The following is a 24,777-nucleotide window of genomic DNA, read 5'->3' as shown; positions in this document are numbered from 1 at the left end:
TTTTTCTGATCGATAGCCGTGCATGCCAACCCAGCATTAATCTTTCATCTATTGATTCCATTATCATTTATGGTAGTGACTGAGTCCACTAAATGATCTGAAGGCTCTTCGAAAGCTCAAGATAGGGGTCACAACTGAAGTATGTGCGCATTTTCCGCTTATATACTCCTTTCACAGTGGAGGAGAAGAGTCTTGTGCTCGCCAAGCAAAGCATGGTTATTGATAGCAACATCCAAGACATAACATCTAGTTTAAGCCATTGCTTGGTCAGCTGGGGTGTATCATTCCTCTTCAACAGAGTTGATGAGCTTCAACAAGATAACTGCGCAAGTAAAAGTAATGAAAGGGGCACAATCTTTATGGATAAAGTTATTTTGGAATTCTTACTGAACTGTCTACTGAGGTTGAAGATAGCAGCAAAGTAAATAGTACAACCATATCAAAAGCTTGCATGAGTGGTGAGTTTTATTCAAGAAACATTACTCTGATAGGAGAGAAGGAGGGGGTGTCTTCACTGGATGGAGATCCACCTAAATTCTGGTTAAATTTGCTGGATGGGAAATCTTATTGTCAACACTATAAACCAATCGAAGTTACCCACTGAAGAAACTAACACATCCAGAAGGAAGCTTAGAACACATGTGAAACTGCAGGTTCTTCAAATTTCCGTTTGGATGTATTAATCATGACCTGCTTCCTGAAATTAGTACTCCATCAAGTGCTGACCTTCATCTACTTCCTGAGACAGGTAAAAACAATCTGAAATTACAATCTGAAGTTAGTATTTTGTTCTGTATGTGAACATATTACATTTTTCCTAATAAAGTTCATTTTGAGGAGTGGAAAACATGAGCACAACCCAAAAGTCTTCACGCTGAAATTAAGCATGAGCTGTCAAAGCTAATGATGGTGTTAAAGCTACCAGTATGTATAGTCTAAGCTCTTCTATTGTTTTTTCTTTTGCTCTAAACTAGAAAACAAGGACAGTGTCTGCAGTTCAGAGTTGATCTTTTCTGCACTTGCTAAGACTTCCTGTGATACACTTATGGTTATATATTCTTGATGCATATGTGAAGCGGCGATCTACTACTGCTTTTTCTATTTAACATGAAAAGTCTTTCTGCTAACTTTTTCCTCCCTATCTCTTGTTTGCATTCAGTGTCATTCTGATTTCATTATTTGTGGAAGTATCTGTTCCTCTGGTTCTGAACTCTTTTCATTCTTAACAACTGCAGGATAATGTACACTTTCTAGCCAAGCAGTTCCTTGAATATCTTTTAAAGAATCATCTAGTGTTGCGGGAGCCACGGTGCATACTGCATGCGTTCAACATAGCCTTGGTAAGAGAGGCACCAACTAGTGTTACTTTGTTTGCTTTTACATCGGCTTTACCAAATACGATAAATTTCTTTATTACTTGCTTCAGTGTTGGCGTGCTGCTTCTTTTTCTGAAATACACTAAGTTGGATCAATCGAGAATCACTTGCCCTTGCTTCAGATGGCTTGAAATATGAATGCAGTGAGGAGCTCTCAGAATTTTTCTATAAAGAATAGGTATCTTAAAAGAAAAGGTTGCACATAAACCAGGTGGAAGAATCAATGATAGATTATCACCACATGAGAGCTCATCTGCTAACTTGAGAAGTGACCACAATTTGCCGAAGCAGGCAATGGATCTTCATGGTAACTTCACAAATGGCACTGAAGATAGCGCGTCTGCCGCTGAGAAGAAGGTGATGGTTTCAGATGAGCTCGAATTGGTATCTGCTCCAGATGCTGGCAGAGAACAGCATCTCTTAAGTGATGAATCTCCTAGTAATGCTGCAATGAAAAGAATAGACTTATTTAACAGCATTTTTTCCTCAAGAGAGAGGGATATCATTGAGAAGCAAGAACTTGAGATATTAAATTTAAGAACACAGAGAGACAATCAAGTTAATAAACTGAAAGAGGTATGCCATGCAGTTGTTCAACACATTAGGACAAGTAACATTGATGAAGAGATGAAAATTGACCAAATAAAGTTAGTGATTCAGTGGTTCACTATGTTTATGCATTCTTTTTTGGCGCACATGAGGCTCCAGTTTTTCAAACTTGATGCGCTGCATTCTACAACACTGGCTGAAGAGCAACTGATGAAGGAAAAACTCAAACACGAAGTAATATCAGGTGAATTAGATCAATTCCCTGATCCCTGCATTACTCTACCAGATTCCAATTCTGTCGTTGAGGAATTCATCCATTTTAAGAAGCAAAATGGTGATAATCATGTTGACAAAAATTTGCCCTTGGATGGTGACCAGCTTTTGGATGACAGATTGATGGAAATTACTATTGTACGCAGTTCATTTTCACCAGAGGCTTGTCCTACACTTGCAGTGAGAAATGAGCCTACAGAAGCTCATATGAGGTCTGGTGGGAGAGCAGCATCAGAATCTGTAGATCTTCCAGATAACAATAATCACTGTAGTTCTGATGGAATTGACTACCAAAGAGCCTGTTCTGCTAGTTCTATTCCTACATGTCATGATTCAATCAATCAGGTATTGCATTAGTCAGCTGAGTTTTTCTTTCTTTCTTTTGTTATATGTCATACGCCATGGCTTTTGTTTACTGTGCTTTGATTGGAGGTTGTTTTGTGTTTGAAGCCTATCAAATCTGTTATATTATCTTTCGACACAAAAGATTCTTTGAGCGATTATCTTGTCTATAAAATCACATCAAAGCCATTTCATGCAACTACTTTTTTCCCCTTGAATGCTTATGAGATCTGTGTGTCATTTCATGAAGAAGGATATACCCAAATGCAACACCACTTACAAACCACTCACACAAACACCAATTTGCATATCACAGCTGTGCCACCAAACAAAACAAGAAACGACCTAACAACTGAAGTACTGAACTGAGAAATCAGTGAGGTCTTTAGCCTTGGCTGCACACCATAAGGTACCCTTCTCCACAGCTCCATTACTGCCCTCACAACCATGTCTGAACTCATAGAACCGTGTCTGAACTCATAGAAGATCTATTGAACACACAGGTCTTGCCATGCTTCTACAGCTCCCAGACCACCAAGATAATCGAAGTGTTTAAGCCTTTTTGCTGTACAAGTGTACTTTGTTGATACTTCACCAGTGCTTAGAGCTTTTTTTGTGTGTATTTTCTTTAACCATTGCGCTTTGTTTATTCTGCAAAGCGAGCTGTAAGTGTGGCAAAGGGTAGAGCGTACGAGGATCTTTACCAACATTTGAATACGAAGGAAGGAGAGAAGGACATTTATATGATGGCTAGGGTTCGTGAGAGAAAGACAAGGGACTTCAACCAAGTTAAGTGCATTAAGGATGAAAGGGAGCATCTCTTGGTGAAGGAGGATGAGATCCGACATCGATGGCAAGAGTATTTTGACAAATTGTTCAATGGTGAGAATACGGACACAACCTTTCAGTTGGATGACTCTTTTGATGACACCAATAGGCGCTTTGTGCGGAGAATCCAATAATCTGAGGTCAGAGAGGCGTTGAAAATGATGAAAGGAGGTAAGGCGATGGGACCGGATGGTATCCCAATCGAGGTATGGAGATGCCTCGGGGACATAGCTATAGTATGGCTAACCAAGTTGTTCAACCATATTTTTCGATCGAATAAGATGCCTGACGACTGGGGGAGAAGTATATTGGTACCGATCTACAAGAATAAAGGGGACATTCAAAGTTGTACTAATTACCGGGGAATTAAGTTGATGAGCCATACTATGAAGCTATGGGAGAGAGTTATCGAGCATCGCTTGAGAGCAATAACGCGGGTCTCTATGAACCAATTTGGTTTCATGCCCGGAAGGTCAACCATGGAAGCCATTTTCTTAATAAGACAAGTTATGGAGCGGTATAGGGAGAAGAAGAAGGACCTACACATGATTTTTATTGACTTGGAGAAGGCTTATGATAAAATACCAAGAAATGTTATGTGGTGGGCTTTGAATAAACATAAAATCCCAACGAAGTACGTCGGGCTCATTAAGGATATGTACAACAATGTTGTGACTAGTGTTCGAACAAGTGATGAAGACACAGATGACTTCCCGATTAGGATAGGACTACATCAAGGGTCAGCTTTGAGCCCTTATCTGTTTGCCTTAGTGATGGATGAGGTCACAGGGGACATACAAGGGGGCATCCCTTGGTGTATGCTTTTCGCGGACGATGTAGTGCTAGTTAATGAAAGCCGGACATGAGTGAATCAGAAACTGGAGTTATGGCGGAAGACTTTGGAGTCCAAAGGTTTTAGACTCAGTAGAACTAAAACTGAGTATATGAGATGTGACTTCGGCACTACTACTCAGGAGGATGAAGATATTAGTTTGGAAGGTCAAGTAGTGCCTAGGAAGGATACCTTTCGATATTTAGGATCAATGCTACAGAGAGACGGGGATATTGATGAAGATGTTAGCCATAAAATCAAAGCAGGGTGGATGAAGTGGCGCCAAGCATCTGGTGTCCTATGTGACAAAAGGGTACCACAGAAGCTAAAAGGCAAGTTTTATAGGACGGCGATTAGACCTGCTATATTGTATGGTGCAGAATGTTGCCCTACGAAAAGACGACATGTTCAACAGATAAGTGTCGCGGAAATGCGTATGTTGCGTTGGATTTACGGTCATACAAGAAGGGATCGAGTTCAGAACGATGATATATGTGATAGATTAGGGGTAGCACCAATTGAAGAAAAGCTTGTCCAATAGCGGTTGAGATGGTTTGGACATGTCCAACGGAGACCTCTAGAGGCACCGGTGCGTAGTGGAATCCTAAACTAGGATAGTAACGTGAAGAGAGGCAGAGGAAGACCGAAGTTGACTTGGGTAGAGGCAATAAAAGGAGACTTGAAATGATGGAATATACCCAAAGACTTAGACTTAGATAGGAGTGCTTGGAAAACAACTATTCACGTGCCTGAACCTTAATTGCTTCGGTTTCAACTCTAACCTACCCTAACTTGTTTGGGACTTAAAGGTTTTGTTGTTGTTGTTGTATTGCGCTTTGTTTATTGTTTGTGTTGATTGTCCCTGTAAAGTGTTTTAGTGATGCCTGACTACCGATCACTAATAGCCTCCTTATTTTTAGGAATCTTCAACTGGTGATGGCAGAAGTATTGAACATGCCAAGGGAGACATTATTGCTAATCCAAGTATGTTTCCAGGAAGTGCAACTTCTCTTGTGGGAATCAATGCAGAAAATGATAGTACTGTTGCAGCAGATCCGGACCACATGGAATTGCCTATTTTGGCTTCTCCACAAAATGTCACTACCTTGCAGCATCCAACTGCAGAAGAACCATCTGATGCATTACCTGCAATGGCATCTCAGGATCTGCAAACTGAGATGCAAACACCATGCCCAACATTGGGTGCTCAACATCAGAAGGTGTGTCCTGATGATTCTAGTAAAATGAACCACGAACCAGATACAGCAACTGGAGTGTTGCAGGAAGGGACAACTTCTGACCATTTAGGTGATTCCAGTAAGATGAAACCAGATACAACAACTGGAATGTTGCAGGAAGGGACAACTTCTGACCATTTAGATGATTCCAGTACGGGAATTAAAGAAAAAAATATTTACACTGTCGCTGCTGATCCATTGAATTCAGAAAGTCGATCTTATATTGCTCCAAACAACCCAGCTGTCGTGCCAGAAGCTTCGGTAGCTGAAACTCAGAGTGATCAGTCAAGTATGCCTGCACAACATAGTACAAGTCTACCCACTCAACGGAAGTTACCAATTTCGGGACATCCACCAGAAGAAGCAGATCCATCAAGTAATCTGGACACAGAGGCTGCTCAGCAGCCTGATATTCAACCATCAAGCTCAACCCTGGATGCTGACAGCTCTGAAACAAGGCATCAGCCAGAAACTACAACAGTTTTATTACAGGGAGGCAGTAAAAATCATGATGTAGATAATGATGGCACTGTTCACGCACAAAAAGCCCACTCAGAGTCACCAATTTTGGCTGCCCCACAAAGCTCAGCTATGTTGTCACTTCCTTTGGAGGTCGGAACTCCTGTTAAGATATCAAGTACGTCTTCCCTGCAAAGTAACGATGCATCTTCAGGGCATACACCTGCTGTGTCAGAATCACCAGGTATGTTGGGTACTCAGGCAGAACAGGATTTGCATCGTGACATGCGGCCATCCACGTCATTGTTGGATGTTCCACTTCAAAGAATGTTCCCAGATGACAGGAGCCAAACAGGCTGTCGGCCAGATAGAGGAACTGATTTGTCAGAGGAAGGCCAAACAGAATATCTAACTTGTACCACCAGCAATCTGTCCACCCTGCCATTTTCTGGGGAAGCTGAAACTGAGAATGGTCAAGCAAGTATGCCTGCACTGGAAATCACAAGTCCCCATGTCCAACATAGTTTAGCAACTTCACAGCATCCAGTTGGTGATTTGCAGCCACCGACCTTGATTCTGTCTGAGGAAGCAGAAAGGGCTGGTCTCTTGTGCACCTCAGCATCTCAGGATTTGCAACCGTCAGTTACAATACAGGAGGATGTTCCACTTGAAAGAACTGATCTGTCTGGCATGCCTATGACACAACGCACAGCTGTCCAGCAGAGTGTGGAACCTTCATCTGATCCTCATGCAGAAGAAGCAGGTACTTGTGGTATGTTGTCAGCTCCAGATTTGCAGTCCGGAATGCGGTCATCTCCTCCATTGCAGGATCAACTTGCGGAAGCAGAAGGAGCAGGCATATCTGGCACCGTTCCAGCTCAGAACTTGCAGCCTGAAACACAGCCATCAACCTCAGCTCAGCATATCCCACCAGAGAGGACACACCCTGATGAGAGAATTCAAATAGGTCTTCAGCCAAACACGACATCGGGTCCTGAGCAGCTAGCCCAACTATCTACAGTGGCACCTGCAAGTCTATTATGTAGTTCCGAACCACTAATAAATGAGCTTGAAAAACTGAAATACTGGAACGCCGTGCTCAGTAAAAACCATGAACAGAAGGTTTGCATATTTACTTCTATGTACATGGTTTATCCTTACATTAGATTGCATTTTCTAACCGTGAGACTTTTCATTTCTTCCTTCTCTGCACAATTTCTTGCGGACAGAAATCACAACTTCAAACAGAGTGCAACCAAGAAATAGAGAAGGTAAAGGAGAAATATGAGTTGTTACTTCAAGAGGAAGATTCTGCGTATCATCGGTTGACCACAGATCTTAATCGTATCTGCACGAAAGTTTTTGTGCATCAATCACTAGCTAAAAATTTTCAGAAAATGAAAGAATCTCCAGTTCAAGGTACGAGCATAACTTTGTGCTTGTGTTTATGTATTAGTATTCTTTGCTCTTGTGAGGTTTATACCTAATGCAGATCTTCCATAGCCTGCATTGGTTTTTTTTTATTTTTCTTGTCAGATTGAACACTGTTTGGTTAAGACTAATCATTTTGATCTCACCTGACCCCTTGACCTGCATACCTGGGTGTTCTGTATGGTGGAATGATAGCATGTGTGTGTGGAGTTTTCCCTCCCCCTGTTTTGATTCTTGTGCTGTAATGCTATATGCTTTGCCTGGATTGGCTCGTTGAATTACATTATTTTTACATTGATCTGTGTATTTAGATCTGACATTGTTGCTGAATTTATTTTTTTCATTCCTTGGAACATGTGATACATGGTTTGCTTCTTCCTTCTATTTTACAGAGAGATCTGGAAGTCCCACAATTTGGCAGGCACCCCAGTCTTCTCAGCATGCTCCGTGTGGGACAACAGCAGCTCAAACGACATTATTACCAGTTGCCTCATCATTAGCCACTCGACCACCAGTTTTGATCTCATCTCATACAACAGGACCTTACCTCCAACCTTCACAGGTGGCTCGGCCACCGGCTTCTGGGGTTATCCAACTGCAACCAGTTTTACCTGGAAACCTTTCCAGGGCAGCACCATCACCTGTTGGTTCAATGCCTCCACGAAATGGAATCTATGGAGCTGTTGGAGCACAATCACGTGGACCTGCTCCTCATCTCCAGCAACTCAGGATGCCGGCACCGTCTACAATGGTTCGCAGAGATGAACAGCAGCCCAGTATCACCAATCCAGGGTTTGTACCATCGAGACAGTCTTCCCCTGGTATGTTTGAAAGCTCTGCATCTGGCAATGCACTGGCAGGTATCCCATTGACATCCATGGCACCAAGTTCAGTCCACCAGGCAATGCCATCTGCGTCAAACTCACATCCAGCTTTCCCAGCATCCTCGCTGCTACCAGGTTCGGGTCCAGAGGCGATGGCAAACTTTGCGCAGTCAAATAGCAGAATCCCAGCTGCCATGGCAAGCCAACAAGCACCAGGTCTGAATCCAGCTTTTCACCACATGGGAGGTGGTCCACTGAACACTGAATCAAGAATTCAGCAAGCTCTAGCTCACATAGGAGGCACTGCTCAGGCTGCCCGGGATCAGAGTCAGGAGGTGCTGCGTCGCCTCCTACAATGGTTGCCCCAAGTCATGGCACCAAGCTCAGTTCAGCCAACCGCACCAAGCTCACATCCGGCTCCCATGGCGGCTCGACAGCAAGCAAGGTTTCCAAATCCAGCTCCCGACAACATGGCAGGTCCACTGAATGCAGCGGCTGGAGTTCGGAACCCCGCAGTTCGCATAGGCAGCCAGTCTTATCAGGTATCCACTTCATTGCTCGAGTGGGAGGCATCGCTCAGGGTTGGCCTCATTCGTGGACACCCAGGCACATACCCCCAGGGACAGGGAGGTGCTGACCTGACTGGTGGACCCCCTGGCACATCCCCCCAGGGAAGCTCCGGCGCCAGCAGAGAGGTGGTGTGCCTATCTGACGACGAGGAGTAGTAGAGCCTAGAGTAGCGGTGTATGTGTAGAGCAGCGATATCATCACCCACTGGACCCCTTTAGCAGCAGCATCCTTGAAAGCAGGAGATGTCTGGCTCTGGTGAGGGTAGTGTGCATCATCAGGCATTTTGGGGGGCCGTGGCGGCAGCAGCAGAGTAGTGAATAGCGATAGCATATGGCACGAGACAGAGAGCATGAACCCTAATCCTAACATAGAGCGCAGTCACTGTATATTTTCTTGTGGTTTCATAGACTGATGATGATTATTTGGTGCAGGGATGGAATGATCATTAGTCAGTAGCGTGTTTATATATATATATATATTGTTTGGCGCGGCCTGGTTGTGGTTGGGATACTGGTACATATTATTATGTGAAAAATCTGCATGGGTGTTGCTGAACCTTTGATCTGAAAAAATGTCACGTGTGGTTGTGCCTCGGATCGGATCTGGTGAATGTGTTGGCATGGCATGTAGCTGGCACTGGGAGGGTCACATGCCGGCCGCCTGCACATGCACGGTGATGGCCTGTTAGTGCTAGGGAAGTAGGGAACTGGACTGAAGTGAAGTGGGCATGCATGTGGAGGAATGCCAAGTGTGTCAGCAGAGCAGGGGAGTTTTGTTTGTATATATGCTGCGCTGCTTACAAGAGGCATTCCTATTTTTCGTAGTAGGAGTATGTTATTTACATACGGTTTGTGTGGGTTGCACACTGCTAGCAGGGGTAGCAGCATGGTTTATACGTATACATATACTGGGTGTTGCTGTAGGGGCTGTGTTGTGTCACCTGTGTGAGAACATGTTGGTCTGGATTTGGGAGACATTGGGACTGGATCACTGGATGGCGATGCTGCAGCTGGTACTTACTGGTAGCGCTAGCTGGCCCGGTTGGCACAAGATAAGAGTAGCAGCAGGTACCTGGCCGCGGTGCAGAAAATGAGGCGGGTGGGTGACCGGACGGTGGCGGTGGAAGCAGGAAAGGGTGATGAGAGAGCGGTGCCGGTGCGGTGGCAAATTGGCATGCATCGGCAGGTTCGGTTTCGATTCAATTCCATTCCATTCCTGCGCGAGCGTGCTGTCTGTCGTCCGTGTGCATGCGTTGGCGATGTGCGAGGAACGAAGCCGAAGGTTTGATTGGATGGATGGGAGGTGCTGCTGACTTTGGAAGACGGACGTACGTAACTGCGCCGATACAAACGAGCTGGGTGGATTGAAACGGACCATAGCTAAATTGATCAGCTAATTGTTAGCTAAGCTGGGTATATCAACGTGCTCTCTCGGTGGCAACTAGAGAAGGAACTACAGAATGCGGCAGCATTTGCGTTGTTTGCAGTGTGCAGCAGTGCACGGGTCTGGTCGCTTCTCACCTCCGAGCCCTCTCCTCCCTCGTTATTGCCCATTTCAAGAGAATTCAAAGGCCTATTACACCGTAGTACTAGGCTACCAGGTAGCTAGGACTCGGATCCACGACGCTCCTCTCCTCCAACAAGACAAGGAAGAAGACAACAAGCTAGCTAGGGAAAGGCCCCAAGGCAGCACAGAGAAAAAAGAGGGCAGTGCAGGGCCGGGGCGGGCGCGTGAGGAAGGGAAGACGACGACGGAGGGGGGAAAGAGGAAGACGACCAAGTGCTTGCTTGCTGCTCCTCCGCTCCCTGCAGTCTCTGACGAGGTTAGTACGACCTGCACCTCCTCTCCCCTCGGGCCTCCGCCGCATTCCTCCTCCACATCTGCCGCCCATGGCCTCACCGGCTCCCCGTCTGGGTGGGAGAGGGAGACTGGCCGGCGGGGCTGTGTGTCTTGTGTGTGAGCCTTGCTCACAGTTTTACTAGTACTAACTACTCAATCCCATGTTCTCCTCTTGGATAATCGGTGCGGTGCATCCATCTTTCTTCAATCTCTCTGATCGTGTCCTGCTCTGTGTGTGTGTTGTTGCCTACTGCTGCCGCCGCCTACTGCCTCAAACCAAACGCTCTTTTTCCTTGTTCCTTGCGGTTGCTTTCGGTGCCCACCATCCCAATCCCAACAGCGCTGCGCCTGCGCCTGCGCTGCTGGATGGATGCACTTCATTCCTTTTCCAGATCCCATCTCCGCCACTGATCAGAACAAAGCAGAATGAGCACCGGAGCAGAGCAGAGCAGAGCAGCAAGGAAAGGAGATAGTACAGTGGATGCCTTTCTGTTTCTGGTCCGGCCGCCCGGCCTTTTGCTTCTCCCCTCCCGTCGTGTCGTCTCTCACATGCGTTCCTTCATCTGCCCCGTCTCTTTCCCCGATGCGGCCGCGGGATAAGAATCATTCGTCCTCTGCACAGTCTGCTACCGCTACTAGTTTAATGCCTTCGAGGTCGTGGAGATGTGGTAACTTTCGTTTGTAAGTATTCATTCAGGGCTTGTTTAGTTGGACCCCAAAGTTCAAAAAGTTACTATAGTACCTATCACATCGAATGTTTGCGGTCTGTGCATGGAATATTAAATGTAGACGAAAAGAAAAACTAATTGCACAGTTTGGTGGAAAATCACGAGACGAACGTTTTAAGCCTAATTAGTCAATGTTTGGACACTATTTGCCAAATAAAAACGAAGGTGCTACAGTAGCCCCAAATTCCAAATTTCACGAACTAAACAAGGGCTCAATTCATTCGCAAAAGAAAAGAAAAAGTCTACAGGGCCTAAAGTTTTAGGTGTGACGTTAGAGTGTTATATGGGGTGTCGCATAAACAGTCTGTTCGTTTGGCTGTGGCTTGTCGTAAACGATCGTAAATTTCTAGTCGGAACAGTATTTTTCTCTCACACAAACCAGCCAGCCGTACTCCTTCACGAACCAGCCAACCGAACAGGCTGAAAGTGTTTGGATACTAATGAAAAAATAAATTACAGAATCCCTCAATAATCCGCGAGACGAATTTATTAAACTTAATTAATCCGGCATTAACACGGGTTACGGTAGTACCACATTGTCAAATCATGAATTAATTAGGCTTAAAAGATTTGTCTCGTAAATTAGTCGTAAACTGTATAATTAGTTATTTTTTAGTCTATATTTAATACTCTATACATGTGTCAAACACTCGATGAGATAAGTAGTAAACTTTTAGGGAGTAACTAAACCAGGCCTTGCTCCAAGATAAACAACCCTTCTTTTTACCTCTCCAACGCGGTCAGGTCACTTGCTGACCCACAGCCACAGGTAACTGCATTTTCCTCAGCATTTGCTGCCTTTCACATGTCCCACCGTCCAAGGTTGACTCGGATCAATACATAACATTGGTGAATTCAATTCTGTGCCATCGATCGAGGTGCTTCAGTTTCCTTCCTTCCTTTCCTTTCTCTCTTTCTTTAACTCTTGCAGTTCCCGCTTGGCAAAAAAAAAAAAAAAAACATTTTCAGTCCTCTACCTGTTTTGCCACTAAAAATGCATACATGCCAGTAGTTAGACTTAGACAAAACAAAGGGAAGCAAGGTGCGTCATCCTCTTCATTTTAATATCCCCAAAACTTAACGAACTCTGCTCAAACTGGAAAGAAGAAGAAGAAAGGGGTAGCCAGGCCAGGGCAAGAGAGACGCACCTGCTGATGCCATCCCGCCTCTCTCCACGTCTGCAAAATAAGCTGAATTTTTGCATGCCCTAGCGTAGCTGGTCATCGATCCTGCTACTCATTCCAATCAAGATCATCCAAAACTCGACGTTACACTACGTGTACGTACGTGTCAGGTACCATGTCCCCGTCCTGCATTGTAGAAAAAGGTCTCCCCTCCTTTGAAAAAAAGGGAGATTCGTCAGGTAGCGCCGCAGCGGCACATGCCGACGTTTTTTTTTCCGGTTGTTCTTACATTCGTACTTTTTCAGCCATCGAATAATATTTTTTTCTCATAATAAATCAGCTAACAGTACTTTCAGCTATGACTTATCAGCCAAACAAACAGAGCAATTATCATTTTCTTTCTGTGGTGCTCTCGTCTTCACCTACCCTGCTTGTCCTTAACCGGTCACGGCCCCCAATTAAACAATGTGTTGGCTTAGTGCGATGCGAGCTCTATGTTAATACTCTTTGTGATTGCGATGTCGGTGGCCAGAAATACTAGAAAAAAGGCAGCTTAGCATTTCGTTTCATCTATCTGAAGATTGGGTCTTGACGATATAGTAAGTGCATACCTAGTGTAGAGAGCTCCCGCTCTGTGCGGGGTCTGGGGAAGGACGTTAGTGGTAAGTTTTATCCTTGCATGCGCAATACGAGGAGACCGTGACTCGAACCCGGTACCTTCCGGTCACAGACGGTAAGACTCTACTGCTTGCACCATGCCCGCCCTTTATGATATAGCACTGCTTCCATCCTGGGGGGGAAAAAGTGTAATTTCGAGTATATAGAGATCATGGAGGCCCAACTACTTGGTCAATTTACTTACTCTAACCCAAGAATCTATTCATGTATTGTGATCCATAATAAAAAAAAATAATGCACCTAAGTGCAGCCAATCTCTTTCAAGGCCTACGTCTTCTTTTTCCCTACTGCACATATAGTGCTGTAGGTTGAGCTGTCTCCTATCTTGCAAGCTACTGCATTGAGTGTGCTAGTATTTTCCTTTTGAAAGCAAGCATACATTTGTCAAACTATTGTTGATAGCTTCTGCCAATTCATTGGAACTGCCTGCATTGCATATAAGCTGCCTTCTTTATCTATCAGTTCTTAGACTCCATCTCTCCCCCACCTATCATCTTTCGCGCCTCTTTGATTCTACTTTCAGACCAGGATACTTGTCGTTTTTTTCTGTCTGAAGCAATTAAAATAAATAAATACTAAAATAAAAAAAATAAAAATAAAAAAAAAATATTACATGTCTAAGATCTTGATCTACACAAATATATTACATGTCTAGGATACAATGCATTGATGTGTATCTTGCAACTACTTTAGCATTCAACGATTCTTTGGATGGATCGGGTCACCAAAAAGGATTTTAAATTAGGAGCAACCACCAAGGCACTCCCAAGGGAGCAGCTTATTTTAAGCTCTAGCCACTACTAGCCTGCTGTAGGTAATCGCAGAGGGCACATCCACAGGCGTACATTTGGAGATGGGACGCAACTATCAGATTAAACGACATTTTGAAATCTCTCTCATACGTTCTTGACCGACATAATCCAGTGACTGGAATTGAGTTTGCATCTTGTGATTGTGATCATTAGTCCAAATCGTTATCGCTTGCAGATTTCAACTGGTAGGTTACTGTCAGCCTATCAGGTGTCCAAAATCTGTTCCTGTTTTGATTGATTTTTTGTTTTGGACATCTGGTAACATGGGAACATCATGCTAATGTTAGAAAGCATAAGACAAGTTGAAACTTGGGAATAATCATTCAAGCCATCTTGCATGGACTGACTTTCAGGAGTCTGATCCAGCCTGAGGTCGCTGAAGACCCTGATTAACTCCAGAGTTGGCATCTGTCACTCACACCCGACATTACAGGCCAGGTGTAATTTTAAGTCATAATCCAGTGTTCAATGCCCCAAATAGAACATTGCACCTAAGTACAGCCAATCTCTTTCAAGGCCTACGTCTTCTTTTTCCCTACTGCACATATAGTGCTGTAGGTTGAGCTGTCTCCTATCTTGCAAGCTACTGCATTGAGTGTGCTAGTATTTTCCTTTTGAAAGCAAGCATGCATTTGTCAAACTATTGTTGATAGCTTCTGCCAATTCATTGGAACTGCCTGCATTGCATATAAGCTGCCTTCTTTATCTATCAGTTCTTAGACTCCATCTCTCCCCCACCTATCATCTTTCGCGCCTCTTTGATTCTACTTTCAGACCAGGATACTTGTCGTTTTTTTCTGTCTGAAGCAATTTAAATTAGTTTTTTTTTTCTTGTACTTTTAGCAGTTTTGGAGATCATGTGTCATATGTTTTGAAGAACTATGGTATGTGATTAGCATCAATGTGATCCATTTAAAGCAGAAGATTCTGCATCCATTTTTCCTGGTTGCTATCACTTGTTGATCTATCATCTAGTAGGATTTGTTGTTTTGTTAATGATGAGTTGTGCATAGTTAATTTGTATCCATTATTTTCTGTTTATCTATTCCCATAGACATATTTTGATACAGTTAGTCAACCATGTACTTGTTTAATATCAAATCATGATGAGACTTGTTCAGTGTGCTCTGCATGTATTTTGGTGGTGTTTTCCATTCCATTCCATTTTGGTCAGCACTCAGCAGTCAATGGTTTCAAACATGCCAATTCTTACTTTTCCATCATTATTTTTCAGAGCTTGCTCTAGATGGGACACATGAAACTTCTCGTGGCCTCCCTCAGCTGTGTTCTTCTGATGCAAGCAGCATCATGTGGTAAGTTCTACAGTCCTCATGAATATACTTCTATTTTCAAAGCTGTCGTGACAAAATGTTCATAAAAATGACGAAAGGAAACAATATCTGATACACTAGCTGTTGTTCAGATAGCACCACGGGCGAAACCGAAACGACAAACTGGACATGTGTATGCGCAGCTCATCCGCTAGGTGAACCAAACTCTAACAGCAGCCTATTGTCCAATTGCTCTTCGTCCTGCCATTGTCAACAAGGTAAGGGCAGTCCATCATATAGCTTCTCAACATCTCATTACACGACAATGGCACCTGAATTGGGTGTTGTGGCAGATGAAAATGGCGGCACAGGGTCATGGAACTGCACATGTGCCTCTGATAAGGACCTTCAGAAAGAAGAACATGCTGTGCTACGTGCCAGGAGTTGCTTCACTTCCTGTAACTGCACATCTGGTATGTGATAATTTCTTGTTTAACTATTCAGAATTTCAGATACATGAACCCCATTATGGACTAAAATGCTCAACTGAAACTGGGGTTGCTGAATATGGTCTCCATTATAACTTCAGGAAGTTCAGAGGAAGGGAAAAGGCATGTCTCCAGCAAAACAGTCATAATTACGCTCCTAGTTTGTGTGATTCTCACCACTACTGCTTTCCTTGTCACCACCGTATACTACTTCCGCCGCAAGGATGCTCTCTCTCCACGATCGCAGGTATACTCCTTCGATAAATACACTAGCTGGAGCAGCAGATCGAACCTTGTCAGCAATCGATCGTCTCCACTTCCCCAAATGAAACCGAAACCGAGGCTTGGTGTTTTAAAAGGCAAGCTTAACCTATGCATTTTCCCTGTCTGAAATTTGAGATGTGCTGCTTGACTGAAATTGCCTGAGATCGGTGCCATGTGTTTGTTTGAGGACAGTGCATAGCTACACCCTGACTCTTGTTTCAACTTCCTGCTGCAGAGTTTCTGTGTAACTGCAATCTCATATGTGGTGGTGAAAGCGGCACATTCCCTGGTGTCATCAACCGGTTTTCATACGCAGAGTTGGAGCAAGCAACCGGGAAATTCTCAGACGAGCATCTTATCGGAGTTGGCGGATCGAGCAAGGTGTACCGAGGCCAGCTTGGCGATGGCAAGGTTGTTGCCGTGAAGAAGCTAAGGCCCCTAGGAGGTGCAGACGAAGACTTTGAGTTCCTGTCAGAGGTACGCAATGCTGCAGACACCAAATTAAAGCAGCAATCTTGCATATGCAATCCTTGCAATTCCTTCTCTCATTTCTGACGTGTGATGATGCGTAGATCGAGCTGCTGTCGAGGCTGAACCACTGCCACGTGGTGCCATTGCTTGGGTACTGCTCGGAGAGCCAGGGCCGGCAGCTGGAGCGGCTGCTGGTGTTCGAGTGCATGTCCAATGGCAACCTGAGGGACTGCCTGGACCTGAAGCAAGGGAGGAAGCCCATGGACTGGCAGACCAGGGTGAGCATCGCTCTCGGCGCCGCAAGGGGGCTGGAGTACCTCCACGAGGCGGCCGCGCCGCGTATCCTCCACCGCGACATCAAGTCCACCAACATCCTCCTGGATGACAAGTTCAGAGCCAAGGTCAGTGTCTTGTTACTGATTCGGGCTTGCTACTGAATGCTGCAGATTATATATTGTGCTGAGATTTTGATTCTTGTGATTGGGTGCAGATCACTGACCTTGGCATGGCCAAGTGCCTGATGAACGACGGCGTGACGAGCTGCTCGAGCTCCCCGGCGCGGATGCTGGGCACGTTCGGGTACTTCGCGCCGGAGTACGCCATCGTGGGCAAGGCGTCGCTCAAGTCGGACGTGTTCAGCTTCGGCGTCGTCGTGCTGGAGCTCATCACCGGGCGGCAGCCCATCCACAAGTCGTCGTCGACGAGGGCCGACGAGAGCCTCGTCATCTGGGTGCGTACCATAGCGTAGCTCACGACACGAGCTGCTGGTTCGTTACAGGATCAAATGATGAAAGATGGCAATAATGGGCGTGCAGGCGATGTCGCGGCTGCGGGACAGCAGGCTGGTGGTGACGGAGCTGCCGGACCCGACGCTGCAGGGCAAGTTCCCGGCGGAGGAGATGCAGATCATGGCGCACCTGGCGCGGGAGTGCCTGCAGTGGGACCCCGAGGCCAGGCCCACAATGACAGAGGTCGTGCACATCCTCGCCACCATCGCGCCACTCCAGCAGGGCGCCAAGCGCCGAAACCTCCCCATCGCCGCCGCCTTCAACCTCACGGTCAGACTCCTTCTCCCATCCCAGCCACGTACATCTCTTGCCAGCGCCACGCATGGCTGCTGCCATGGCATGCCATGGCGCGCGCGCGCACGCCGCAGGCGTTCTGAGTTCTGACATGGCACTCAACTCTGCAGCCGTCGCCGCACGTCGGAAGGTGTGACCCGGAGCCTAAGGACGACGACGACATCGAGAGGCAGCTGCGGCAGGAGTGCTCGCCGATGACGGCTGCCCAGTCGCAACAGCAAGTGCGCCGCCCACCGGCGCCGTCGCCGCCACCGGGCCGCGCGTCGTGGCCCGGCGACAGGGTGAACTTTGTGGGAAGAGGCGCGGTGGTGTCGGGCGAGCTGGTGGACGGGACGGTGCTGATGAGCCCCCACGGCCACGGGCGGAGCAGCTGGCGGCCACCACCGCCACCGACGCCCGGCGACGAGGAGGAGGCGGTGGACGTGGACCTGACGGAGCCTCGGATGGAGGCGTTCACGCAGCCGGCGGCGTTCAGATGACGAGAGGATTGGCAGGATCAGGAGGAGATGGTTGTGGTTCTGATTGGTGCAGCGGCGGCGGGTGCTGTTCATCTTCTTGTTCATGCCTCTCCACGAACCCAGTCCACACCTTCATCTCAGCATCTGCATGACTGCATCCATGAATGTACAGTACAGGAAAACACATCTAGATCGACAAGGGGAAAAGAAATGGTGTTGAGATCGTTGTGGGATAGGGATATAGGATAGGTTGAACACGAGATCAATGCCGATACGAGGGATGGCAGTCCTCCATGTCTGAATCTGAACTGAATCCACAGCGCACGCGAGATAGATATCCAACAACACTGGATCTCCAGCGATTGTTAGTTTGTCAGGAAAGTAGATGTGCAACATGGATTCTGTTAAACGGCGGAGCCATGAATTAATTAAATTTAGGGGGGCGAACAAAGGCAGTATAAACATCTTATATACGTACTAATAAAGATCATCGAGAGAGAGTGTTGATACTGAATTACATGTGTTGCGTCATTACTCATTAGACACATCACTGATGTACACAGACAAAAAAAATATGAGTGGCGTTCAGAAGGTTTGGTTGGAAACTGAGGCCATGTTCGGCTTACCCCATATTCGGTTTGTTTGACTTCTTTTTTCAGCCGGAACAGTGTTTTTCTCTCACAAAAATTCAACCGGAACAGTGATTTTCAGTCAGTTTTAGCCAAGTTTTAGACCAGCGAACGGGGCATGATTGTCAAGAGCTGGTGTGCCTGTGGAACAAAGGTACCGATCAGAGGTCGGCTGTGGTTTCGGTCTTGAGGGAGATCCAGGATTTGAGCTTATGCTTTCAAGCTTTTAAAATTTCTTTCATTAGTCGGAAATGTAACTTGGTAGCTCATACTTTGGCAAAGCAGGTCACAGGTGATGCACAGTCTCAGGGTGTGTTTGGTTGAGCTGTGGCTTTTGTATTTCAAAAAGCTGCCGTGGGCTGTGGAAAAAGCTGTCGTGAGCTGTAGACTGTGAGAAAGCTAAAAGCCGTTTGGTGAAACAACTATGGCTTTTTGAAAACACTAACAAGCGGACCCACATGTCATTCACAGTCCACCCCACTGAACTCTCTTCCTCTCTCACTGACACGCGGACCCCACTCGTCATTATCTTCTTCCTCCAGGCGCACTGGGTCACGAGCTAGACCAAGGAGGTGCTCTCCTCCATGGAGCGTGAGGTCGAGCGCCGCAACCGCGAGGTCGAGCTCCTCGCCCTCACGCACCTCCACCCTATCTCCATCCTCGACCCCTCCTCCTTCCTCCTCTCACCGGAGCAGCACACCGCACCGAGGCAGGCAGCGCCACTGACCCCAGTGGCCGCGCCTCACCCTTCCCCTCTCCCTTCCCCAACCAACAAAACGGGATGCCCGCGCCCTCCCCTTGCTCCTCCTACCATCCCCTTGGTCCCTAGTAGCCCGAGGCCCCAGACCGGGGAGCTCCTGAGCTCGCCCGGCCTCTACCCATGGCGGGCCGACGTAGGGAAAAGATGACCTCCAACGGCTCGATAGGAGAAGGGAGGAGGGGCACCGCAGAGAGGGGGCGCCGCCGCCGGAGGAGGAGGGGTGCCGCCGTCGGAGGAGGAGGAGGGGCGCCATCGGAGGAGGAGGATGGGCGCCGCCGCCGCCGGAGGAGGAACGATGCCGGGCAGGGGAGAGCGGCAGGTGAGGGAGACAAAAAAGAAAAGAAAAGAAGCGAACTGGTACAACATAACCGTGGCAGTGGGTAATTTCTTCCAACTTGTGAAAGCAAAAGCTCAAGAAAGCACCTCCTCCCCTGCTGTGAAAAATGAACTGCACAAAAGCAGCTTTCTCTGAAAGCCAAGGAGTATGGGTGAAAGGTCCTTGTGTGGTTTTGGTAATTGAGTGACAACCCTAGGTGGACTAATTGTGTTTATGTGAGATACACATGTGATTAGTCCACAAGTACATGTGTGTGAGCAACATATGCCATGAAGGTGAAAATGGTTTGGAGATGTTGCAAAGCTCACACATGTGATGATGAAGGAGCTTATTGCACATGAGACATGACATTGAGTCATGTGATCAAGGTGGAGAAGATCAAGATAAGACTTGGCTTGATGGACCGGTTGCAAGCGTAAAGGGCAAGTCGGAGGCTTTGGAGCGATGGACCGCGTGGCGGTGAAGCTTAAGCAAGACTTGGCACCAATGGACGAAGGCAACGGTGAAAAGCAAGTGAAGTCAAGATCGATGAACCAATATGATCACGTGATGATATGAAGTGGATCATATCATTGTTGATCATGTTGGTGCATGTGTTGCATCGACATTGGAGGAGATGGAATAGAATGCGCAAGGCAAAGGTATAACCCAGGGCATTTCATTTCATAGGTCATAGGTGTGTAGAGAAGTTGATGACCAGGTTTAGGATAGATGGTCGTACTATCAAGAGGGGCAAACTTGTTTGCATATCGGTCATCTAGTGCCACTCGAGTGATCTAACTTTGCATCATCGCTAGGATCGAGTGGCGTGGCAAGTTGAGTGACTAATCCTTTAGAAAATGTTTGTGAAAAGCTAACACACATACACATGGTGGTGCATACTTGGTGGTGTTGGCACATTTGCAAAAGAGAAGAAGTTAGAGTTGTTGTGAATCAACTTAGAGAAGAGAAAAAAGGTTTTTCAGTGTACTTTGAACTATAGGATGGTCCTTGGATTGAAATACTGTTTTATCCATTGTGATTTGGATCAAGTATGCATGTGGGATATGTAGCCCTCTGAGTAAGCTTTCCAAAATGTCTAAGATCATCGAAATCGAAGTTCGGAGCTAAGAGTTATAGCCGTTTTAGCGCTGAAAGGTCTATGACCGGACTCTGCGACCTGAGCGTCCGGTCAGCACCTGCGAGTCCATTCCCAGCGTCCGGTCAGTGTTTTTAGCGTGTCTAGAAGTGACCGAACGCTGGGAGAGTCCGGTCGCTGAAAAACATCTCTGGAATCTCTCTGTAAGTGACCAGACTCTATGACCTGCGTGTCCGATCGTTATGACCTGTGCCTCCGGTCAGTACGCGCTTTGCCCAGTGAAGGGGTAATGGCTATTTTAGCCCTTGGGGCTATAAAAGGAGTGTGTGGCCGGCCTTGAGCTGGTTGTAGAGCACCCTCACGCCTATGTGGCTTGTGTAGGAGTGCTTGGATGCCCTCTAACTCATATGTGCTTGCAAGAGTGCGAATCGATTGCGAGTGAGTGTGATTCTAGTGCGTTGCATTGTGAGATTGCATCGAGTAGCACTAGGTGATCGAGTTGCAAGCCGGTGGTGCTTATTACTCTTAGAGGTTGCCACCTCCTAGACGGCTTGGTGGTGGTCTCCGTCGAAGCCCGCAAGAAGCTTGTGCGGTGCTTCAGAGAAGAGCTTTGTGAGGGGCATTGTGCTCGCCCCGCAGGAGCCACGAAGAGCAGCTCTAATTGAGCGTGTCATTGAGCTACCCTCACTTTCAGGGTAGGTTCTTGCGGTGCCCGACGTGCGGGCTTGGCGGGTGATACCAATTAGCCGTCGAACCACCAAGTGAGCGGTCGACACAACGGGGACGTAGCGTGTTGGCAAGCACGTGAACCTCGGGAGAAAATCACCGTGTCAACCTTGTTCTTCCCGTTGGTTTGCAATTCCCTTACACAAGCTTGTGATTACTTTTATATACATTGTGCTTGTGTAGTTGCCCTTGTGATTAGTTAGCTTATGTAGCTCACTAGTTACCTTCTTGCTTGTGTAGCATAGAAGTAGCTCCCTTGCATGGCTAATTTGGTTTATGTAACCTTATTAGTCACTTTGCTTAGTTTATGTAGCTAAGTATTTGCGCTCTCTAATTTGGTATTGGTTGCCTTGTTATTGAGCATTACTAGTGAGCTTAGTTGGCTTTGTGCTTTTGCTTACTAGCATGTGTAGGAGCTCCCTCATTGCTTGAAATACTAGTGGCATAGGTTTATGTGACCTTGCTCCTAGAATTGGTTAGGTGAGCTCTAGTTAGCCCGGCACCTTTGTTGCTTAATTAGGATCTTTGCAAAGTGCTAGAGAATATAGATAGAGGGGTGTAGTCTTGGCTAGACCAAGAGTTTAATTCCGCACTTGTTTCGGTTAGCCGACGCGATTAAGTTTTAGAAATGACTATTCACCCCCTTCTAGTCACCATCTCGACCTTACAAGTGGTATCAGAGCTAGGTCTCTCATTTGTGGTCTTCACCGACCCGAGAGGATGGCGGCTTATGGGCTAGATGTTGATTGTCCATTCATTTTTTATGGCACACACTTTACACGATGGAAAAATTGAATGATGCAATTTTAAGTTTGTTTGCCCTCAAATGTGATGGATGGTAGATGTAGGTTTTTCTCATGTGTTGGATGAAGATAATCTAACTCAAGCACAAGAGAAATGCCTAGATCTCGACATCCAAGCTACTAACATCATGTATAGATCCTTGCATGATAACATATTTGGAGAGATCATTGACATGAAGACCGCCCATGAGATTTGGAGTTATCTCAATGAGAAGTATGGGACGGTCTCCGATGATGATGATAAGCCCAAGAAGAAGGCGCATGAGTGTGTCGAGCATGATCACAATGTGGTGATTGAGAAAGATTGCTTCACCTCATGGTCAAGTGATGATGATAATGATCATATCACAAGATCACTTGACAAGATTGATGATGATGCCACAAGTGATGGCAATGATGATGCTACTCCATGCACACTTGATGGTGATAATGATGGATCATGCTCGGGGTATGAGAGTGATGTTTCTTCAAGCTCTCCAACTATATCACATTGCTTCATGTCACAAGGTGACACTAAGATATCTAATGCAAATGTGATTGATCTTGATTCATATGAGGAGCTTCTAGATAGATATGGTTGCATGATCAAAGCTTTAGAAAAAGAGATGGCTAAAATCGAGAAATTGAAAAATAAAAACTCTTTTCTAAAGAACACATGTGAACAACAAAAGCATCTAATTTATGTCACTACTTGTTCATATGAGGAGCTAAAATTGGTTCATGAGGAACTTAGTGTTGCTCATGATAACTTGGCACAAGACCATGCTTTTCTCACTAAGGAGATTTCTAATGAAAAAACTAAAATTAGTGAGAGCTCATCATATGGGTTAATTGATCAATCATATATTGTTGCTAACCCTTGTGATGTAGGCAAGAAGCATGTATCCACCTCTTGTAATGATTTATTAGATATGCCATGCTCTTCACATATAGATGCTTATTCTACTTCTATGTCTTGTGAAACTAACCTTTTGAAAGAGAACAATGAGCTCAATGAACAAGTCAAAAAATTGAGCAACAAGCTAGAGAGGTGCTACAACTCAAAAGTCACCTTTGAGTACATGTTGAAGACTTAAAAAAACTATGGTGACAAGTGTGGCCTTGGCTTCAAGAAGAAGATGACAAAGGGCGAAATAAAGAGAGAAAGAAAGATAAAGAAGCTACAACAAAGAAAGCTCTCTCATACCATGTGCTACTGGTGTCATGAAGCAGGACACCTTGTAAATGGTTGCCCCAACATTGAGAAGCTCAAGAAGATAGGCTCAAGCATGTGAAGTGATTCAAGTGCCGCACTTGGGGTCACCTTACCTCAATGTGCCCAACCAAGCAATTAGTGAAGCAACTAGAAGAGCCTCAACCAAAGCCACAAGTTGAGCAAGAGAAGACACCCCAAGAGCAAATCAAGATCAACCATGAAGATGGTGGTGATTTGATGATAAAGAAAAAGAAAACTAGAAGGGGTGAAAAAGCAAGAGAACGAGCAATGCGTCCAAGGATGAATCAAGATGCAAAGCAAGTGAGCAAGAACAAAGAAGAGAAAATAGAGAAGATTGCTCACATGAGATGCTATAGTTGTGACACATTGGGCCACCTAGCTTCGGGTTGTCCAAACAAGCTTGAGAAGAAGGCTCAAGCAAATAAGGAGAAGCAAGGCAATGAGAAGCACAACATGAGCAACGAAGAAAAGGCTCAAGCAAAGAGAAAGTGCTACTCATGCCGGAAAAGGGGACACATGGCACATTCATATCCCCTAGGTAATATTTTTAAGCCTACTTCAATTGTTGATAATAATATGCTTAGAAAGGATGACAATGGTATCTCATTGGTTGCAATTGCAAAACATCCCGCTACTCATACTAAGGCTATGCCTAAGTATGTTGCTCCTAACTTGAGAGGACCCAAAATTATTTGGGTACCATCAAAAAGTGGATGATTGTTTGTAGATACCATCGGCATTGGAGGCTTGATTCAATTGATTCATATTGATCATCATATGTTGAGTCAAGATATGAAGCCTAGTGCATATCCAAACCCAATGCCATGATAATTGAGTGAAGTCCAAATGTGTTACATCATACAAGTGCTATAATTCAAGTTGTTGGTGATTCATTGGATATATTTGATGGCTTGCAAATAATTAAGTTGAAGCTTGCTAGTTGGATGATTATAAGCTAACCAAGGTATATCTCTTGTTGATCATTTTATTTGGGTGCATATGAGTTGATTGAATTGGATAAATATGCAATGTTGCTTGCTATAAGATGTTTGAATGGATAAATTGATTAGTAGTCAAGTTTGTACTGATTTATGTTGGATAAGTTCATAAGATAACATTTAGTAAGTGGATTGAATGGATTTATGTCTTATAAAAGTATTCAAAAAAGTTGGTTTCAAGTTTGATTCATATTTGATGAAGTATAGCTCAAGTGATTGAAATATGTCCTATATTGAAAAATTAAGCTAGCTGTGATCTTAGCCAAGTTTGAGTAATCAAAATTTATTGGATT

General features: G+C 45.5%; 2 protein-coding genes and 1 pseudogene across 3 annotated transcripts; all 3 read left to right on the top strand.

Annotated features, from left to right (window-relative positions):
- Nucleotides 1-2: 2 nt before the first annotated feature.
- On the top strand, nt 3-604 carry LOC136464978 (helicase protein MOM1-like; annotated as a pseudogene).
- A 942-nt stretch (nt 605-1,546) lies between these two features.
- LOC136466478 (uncharacterized) lies at nt 1,547-9,476 on the top strand. Its single transcript, XM_066464902.1, has 4 exons — nt 1,547-2,543; nt 5,121-7,019; nt 7,127-7,316; nt 7,721-9,476. Exons 1-4 carry the CDS (start codon nt 1,671-1,673, stop codon nt 8,875-8,877), a joined length of 4,119 nt encoding a protein of 1,372 aa, XP_066320999.1. The 5' UTR covers nt 1,547-1,670; the 3' UTR covers nt 8,878-9,476.
- A 746-nt stretch (nt 9,477-10,222) lies between these two features.
- LOC136466479 (receptor-like serine/threonine-protein kinase NCRK) lies at nt 10,223-18,540 on the top strand. Of its 2 annotated transcripts, none has more exons than XM_066464903.1 (10): nt 10,223-10,544; nt 15,138-15,216; nt 15,327-15,452; nt 15,528-15,647; nt 15,764-16,021; nt 16,162-16,403; nt 16,499-16,798; nt 16,888-17,127; nt 17,213-17,455; nt 17,590-18,540. In XM_066464903.1, exons 2-10 carry the CDS (start codon nt 15,150-15,152, stop codon nt 17,956-17,958), a joined length of 1,965 nt encoding a protein of 654 aa, XP_066321000.1. In that variant the 5' UTR covers nt 10,223-10,544; nt 15,138-15,149; the 3' UTR covers nt 17,959-18,540. The 2 variants fall into 2 exon arrangements, with proteins under 2 accessions (XP_066321000.1, XP_066321001.1); XM_066464904.1 differs by lacking the exon at nt 10,223-10,544 and adding an exon at nt 14,505-14,787.
- Nucleotides 18,541-24,777: the final 6,237 nt, after the last annotated feature.

This window comes from Miscanthus floridulus, chromosome 7 (genome assembly GCF_019320115.1).
Source record: "Miscanthus floridulus cultivar M001 chromosome 7, ASM1932011v1, whole genome shotgun sequence".
NCBI lineage: Eukaryota > Viridiplantae > Streptophyta > Magnoliopsida > Poales > Poaceae > Miscanthus > Miscanthus floridulus.
Note: the sequence above shows the minus strand (reverse complement) of the source record. Positions and strands in the feature narration are given on the sequence as shown.